The sequence below is a fragment of the Odontomachus brunneus genome, unplaced genomic scaffold (genome assembly GCF_010583005.1).
Source record: "Odontomachus brunneus isolate Ranch 3 - 2012 unplaced genomic scaffold, Obru_v1 Obru_scaffold_074, whole genome shotgun sequence".
Lineage (NCBI taxonomy): Eukaryota > Metazoa > Arthropoda > Insecta > Hymenoptera > Formicidae > Odontomachus > Odontomachus brunneus.
The window spans coordinates 706,470-712,613 of record NW_022639524.1 but is presented as its reverse complement, the minus strand read 5'-3'; the positions used below and the strand labels follow the sequence as shown (position 1 = coordinate 712,613).

The 6,144-nt window shown below is 32.8% G+C and overlaps 1 protein-coding gene across 1 annotated transcript; it reads right to left on the bottom strand.

Moving 5' to 3' along the window:
* Positions 1 to 4,355: 4,355 nt before the first annotated feature.
* On the bottom strand, positions 4,356 to 6,144 carry LOC116847158 (dnaJ homolog subfamily C member 4-like). Its single transcript, XM_032821862.1, has 5 exons — positions 6,009 to 6,144; positions 5,664 to 5,831; positions 5,340 to 5,430; positions 5,035 to 5,189; positions 4,356 to 4,770 (listed from the first exon to the last, which is right to left on the bottom strand). The coding sequence occupies exons 2-5, from the start codon at positions 5,729 to 5,731 to the stop codon at positions 4,452 to 4,454; spliced, it is 633 nt and encodes a 210-aa protein (XP_032677753.1). The 5' UTR covers positions 5,732 to 5,831; positions 6,009 to 6,144; the 3' UTR covers positions 4,356 to 4,451.

Genomic DNA, 6,144 nt, shown 5'->3' with positions numbered 1-6,144 from the left:
TTTTTTTTTTTTTTTTTTTTTTTTTTTGACGGTGGAGAAATGCATTTACGCATACCCGACCCGTCCAAACCCCTTGCGGGTGGGGAGGGGTCGGGTTATGTGGGACTCCCGCGGCCGACCTAGATATGCCGACCGCGTCCTACCCACTAAAACTCCACCGGACGTCCTATCCGTGCTCATTAGTGGGAGCTTCCCAGGAACGCCAGCAGGCACAACTTCTGGAAAACGTAACACTTTGTTCCAATTGATTAAGTTCCAATCTTCAATCGTCAATCATCTATCGCCAATCGTTAGTGTAATTTGGGCTTAAGACCCAGAGCCAGTCGAATATGCTATTAGTTTCAAAGTTTCCACTATGGCTCCTGCACACAGGGCGCTTGCCTGCACAAGTAATGCTTGCCGCGCGGCGGAAGTTCGTGCGACAGCCAATCAATATGCTGCTTTCCGTAATAACCTTCTAGCTCTTATGGAAAAACAACATATTGATTGGCTGTCGCGTGGACTTCCGCCGCGCGGTAAGCATTACCGCGTTCTGTGTGCAGGATCCATTACACGCTATTTCCCTGAACGAGAAATTGAGATCGTGGTGCGACTAAACAACATATCGGACGTCTCTTCGCTTTATAAAGGCCAATTTATGATGGCCATAACCATTAATTTATGCTGTAATCCATAACAAATTGACCAATCGCAGTTAACTTTTCTTGTAATAATCGACTGCAATTGGTCAATTTTTTATCGATTACAGCATAAGTTAACGGCCATGGACGTAGTATACATGGACCCCGCATACGGCCAGAAAAGTGAACCCAACATGTAGAAAGAGACCATAGACATAATATACATATTGTCTGTTCTTTTCGGCTGTACTGCTGAACTAGTGCAATAAATTAGAGTAAGAAAAAATATACTTGTCTCACTCTAACTTATTGCACCAGTTCAGGGTAGCGATCATGAATCTTTTACGTAAACTTCATTTTCATTTTTCACTTTTCACTGTAAGTTATTTCACATAAAAAGTGAACAATGAAAATGTGGAAAGCAATATTTATGTAATATATATTATTATAATTAAAATATAATTATAGTATAAAAATGTAATATATAACACATTAATAAGCATTATACAACTTAAATTTATAGTTATAATATAATATAACACATTAATAAGCACTATACAACTTAAATTTATAGTTATAATATAATATAATAATATAATATGAGTAAATTTAATAAATGAGACGAACGTTAACCGTGAAAGGTGAATTCTCAAATCGTGAAATATTTCACGTGAACTTTCAGTTTGCTCGTATATGTTCTTCTTTACATGTAAATTGTGTAAATTTCCATGAAAATTTTTAAGCATCAAGCGATGTGGTTTAAATGTGAAAAATAATATCATACTACACTTGCATATTATGTACAAAGTGAGTAGAATTTCTTATAGTAACTTTAATTTTTATGGTTATACGACAATTGGAATTTGACATAAGAATCCTACGTCCATTAAAAATGAACAACGAAAGCCAATTGAAACGTGATGACGTATAGGCAGTGAAAGCATACCAACGAAGTTTGCAAAGTTAAGATACGTATGCATCAGAAAGTTAAAGTGTAATATATTATAAATTGTATGCAGTAAGTAAAATATAAGTTTATTTTATGTATTTATTGCATGTATTTTATGTATTATTTTATATGAAATATATATTTTCTGCAGATTTATAATTTTAATATGAATAGAATATTTTAATTTTTAATAATTTATCCTAAGACAAGCAGACCTCCAAGGGACGTTCTAAAGACATCACTATGTCTTAAAAACATGCTAAAAAAATTCTAAAGATGTCCATTGCAAATTGGTGTTGTCTTGAGTATATTGTAATATTTGTTTTACTTACAAATTCACATTAATTCTTTCATTTTTCACGAGTTTAGTGAAGATTTTCATCTTTCACGAGTTCATTACAATATTTTCACTTTTCACGAGTTCACACTAGGGTAAAAGATTCATGATCGCTACCCAGCAGTGCAGCCGAAAAGAACAGACTACTTGACTCCGCATACAGACAGAAAAGAGAAGCCAATATGTACAGCCCTTCTGTTCTTTATCTCTTTCTGCACAGACAAAGTGTGCAATAAGATTTAAGTAAAACGTTTACTTGCCAGTCTAAGGGTGCGGTTGCGCTCTATATTATGGAAACAAGAAATGGATACACATGCGACAAAAAAGTGACAAAATAAGAAGAAAACTATAGCCCCCCTATTCTTGCTCTGCTTTCTAAGGCCGGTATTCATAGTCCGATCTTATATTTAAGATCATCTTAAGTACTGTCTTAAGATGTCATGAATCAATCACAGAGCCATATTCGCATCTTAAGACATTACTTAAGACGGTCTTGAAATAAGGGGAGCGTCCCAGATGCGCACATTGACAAACGGACACAGCCAACCATAACGCCGTATGTTTAGAGATATTCTAGAGACTATAAACAACAACATATGATTGGATGTGTCCGTTTGTCAATGTGCGTATCTGGGACTCACTCGAAATAAGATTCGACTATGAATATCGGCCTATATGTTGGCTTCACTCTATTAGGCGACAGAACATAGGGCATTCGGAGTTCATATATACTATGACTAAGTTTACACGGCAACTTGAAATTAGTTTAGTAACTACCGTAGTTAGTGAACTCTTGAATCCGATTGGAGTATATTTCCAGATTTAAAAGAATATACCAATCGGATGCGAGAGTTTACTAACTACGGTAGTTACTAAACCGGTTTTAAGCTGCCATGTAAACTTATAACATGTTCGACTGTTTCTGGGTTATTCAGCCTACGTTTATTGGTCGAACAAGTACTTATAAGCTTTATGATTGGCTAGTAGAGACTTATGACGTCATTAATCGCTCTCGGAGCGATTAACCCAAGGCCAGTCAAACACGCTATAAGTTTACACGGCAGCTTAAAACCGGTAGTAGTTACCAAACCGGTTTTAAAGCTGGCCACACACTTTCCGTAACAGTAACCGTAAGACGTAACATAAGAATTGACCAATCATGTTGAGAATCAACGAATCGTAAGTCGCCATTTTTATGAATACTCGATCGTAATTGGTCAATTCTTATGTACGTCTTACGGTTACTGTTACGAAAAGTGTGTGTGGCTAGCTTAAGTTGCCGTGTAAACTTCGTCTTTGTTGCTTATGGATGTTAAACAAAGATAGAATGACGCCCGCGAGCGTTGCGAGCGTGCAACGGAATGTGCTCAAAGTAGTATTAGGGTGCTATTTCACGTGTCGTACGACAAGCTTTTCGGATACGTTTATTGGTTGGCGAATAGAGTATTTCTAGGTTTTCTGTTCGTCAACCAATGAACGTACCCAAAAAGCTTGTCGTACGACACGTGAAATGTCAGACTTAAGGGACGTCTACATTGGAAGTAAATAGTAAGAAGTAGGAAGTAAGAGTAAGAAATTGACCAACCACAGTCGAATGTGAGAAGAATAATTAACTATGGTCAATTTCTTATTCTTACTGTTTACTTCCAATGTAGACGTCCCTTTAGACGACAGGGCTCCTATTCTTGAAATTTTTGCGTAATAATTTTATATAATAACATAATTTTATATAATAACATAATTTTCATTGCGTAGTTATTTTATAATATGATTAAATCTGCGCAGTAAAACTTACTTATACGCAACTATTTCAAGAATAGGGGCCCAGACATGTTAGACGACCTTAATTCATAAAAAAAAAAGCTTTTGAGAATTGACCGACACGGAAACGAATTTTATCGTTCGTTTGAATAAAAGTGTTAAATTCTACGAAAAACATTTATTTTTATATTTGTATAATGAATTTTACAATTCTATATGTGAAGTTTTTATGTAGCAAATGTTCTACATATTCCAATATTAGAATACATTATTTTATAAAACATGACAAAAAAGCCTTTGTGTAGTATAAAAGTTGTAGTATTGTTAACAATTTTTAGGTTTGTTACATTGTTATTATTTCTTTTTGGATTTATATAGGTAAATATTTCAAATTATGTTAAATACTTTTAAAATCTGTTAAAATCAAGGATATTTTAATTATTTATGTGGAAACTCTACACCTCAAGTATATCATTGTAGAACACATTGGTTATACAGATAAACTATTTTATTTCCATACACACACATACATACATACATACATCATACATACATACATACATACATACATACATACATACATACATACATACATACATACATACATACATACATATATATATATTTGCAATGTATATATAACAAGAAAACTATATCAGGAAAGCATGATGAAATAAATATCTGTACATGATGTAATAAATATTTAATTTATTTTAATTCTGTTCCTCTAATTACACATTTACAATTTACATTTCTTTTAATTCAAATTCTAATAAGATATTTACTACCTTTCACTATCCTCAGTGAGAATCTCGTTAATATTTGTTTCATTTAGTTGATGCGTGTTACTGGTTCGATTATGTGCTTCTTTTTGTATGTGATAATATTGATGTTCTAATTGCATACTTCGTAATTGATTAAGTTTTCTCACCTTCATAGAGTGCATCATAAAAAAGAGTTGAAATAACCCAAGCCCAAAAAACAAAAGGGCAATAGCGAGTCCGATGGATGTGTTTGGTTTTTTTGTAGATGATGGTGGCCATATTCCTCCTGCTGTACGTACCTCATATTCCCACTGACTCTGATATTGACTCTTATATTGTCTGTAATAATATATTGCATTTTTTATCAATTGTATTTCTTATAGCTGAAAACAACAGAAAGTTTTTCTTAATTTGAATCTATTTTATTTCTACAAATTTAATTCTACAAATTTAATAATATATTGTGTATATATTGTGATATGAATTATTTAATATAATATTGTTAAAAAACATTCATCAAATAACTAATAATTAGTCTCTACTGATATACAGCCTATGTTCTAATACATTATATGATAATATCATAATATGATATCATCTTACCTATTTTGTGAGGGATTATACATATATGGATCGTATTTATACTTTAGATCTTCGTCATATTTACGTCTTGTACTTGCTTTCCCTAGTATTGAATAAGCTTCATTTAGTTTCACAAAATCAGTGTGACTGCATCTTCCACTAATATCTGGATGCAGCTGAATAAATAAAAACTCAGTTTATATGAAGATATTAAAAAACAGGAAATCTTCAAAATATATTATTCTTAGTAGATGTTTAATTAAAGATTTCTCTGGTTAGAAATAAACAATCTAAAACATTAATTTTGATACATATCAAGTGCTTACCTGCTTTGACAATTTGAGAAAGGCTCGCTTGATATCTTCTTGCGATGCACCAGATGAAACTTTTAAAGTCTCATAATGATTCTGTTGATACCTACAGAAAATTATGAGACAATAGACATATTGATAAAATTATATTATAAAAATTTTTATACTTCTCTCCTTTAACTGCATCATATTATTTTTTTCATTCAGAGTAAGATAAAATATGCACTGTGCTTTGGGAGAAAACACAAGAGAAAATTTACAAGAAAGTACATAAAGTGCAGCTAAAAGGAACAGTTTGACATATATTATCCGACAGTAATCATATGACGAGATTCAAACCTTTGATTGCTATAATTTTTAAGTATAGAGCAAATTGTCGGTTTGCCCGCTCGAAAAAGTTGCGTCATTGTTTATTGATGTTTTCTCCTAACGAATTTGTCATTTTTGTAAACTGGCACATTTTGCGTATCGGCTGTTTATATCACATAAACGTCGCCATTTTTTGCACTGTATAAAAATAGGTCGAGTTTTTTAATACATCGATGGATCCATCGCACGATGCGCAAATGCAACGTTTTATTTACGCATCATGCGATGGATCTATCGATGAATTAAAAAACTCGCCCATAATATTTCACAGCGCATTTAAACGTGGATTACCAATTATTTTAAGAGAAAACTCACAATTGTTTTATTTAAGATAATTTTTCACAATTTACTCCTTCAATTATACAGCTAAAAACTATAATAACAATTGAAACGGATCTTTTCCTAATCAATGTTCAATATTTAGTTGCATCGTCGTTGGTTACTATCGTAA

Excerpts from the sequence above, each read along its gene's own strand:
- LOC116847158 (XM_032821862.1), bottom strand. The coding sequence starts at position 5,731 with ATGACGCAACTTTTTCGAGCGGGCAAACCGACAATTTGCTCTATACTT. Across the intron at positions 5,190-5,339 it reads TTCTCAAATTGTCAAAGCAG|CTGCATCCAGATATTAGTGG; the intron begins GTAAGCACTTGA and ends TTATTTATTCAG. Across the intron at positions 4,771-5,034 it reads TATAATCCCTCACAAAATAG|ACAATATAAGAGTCAATATC; the intron begins GTAAGATGATAT and ends ATATTATTACAG.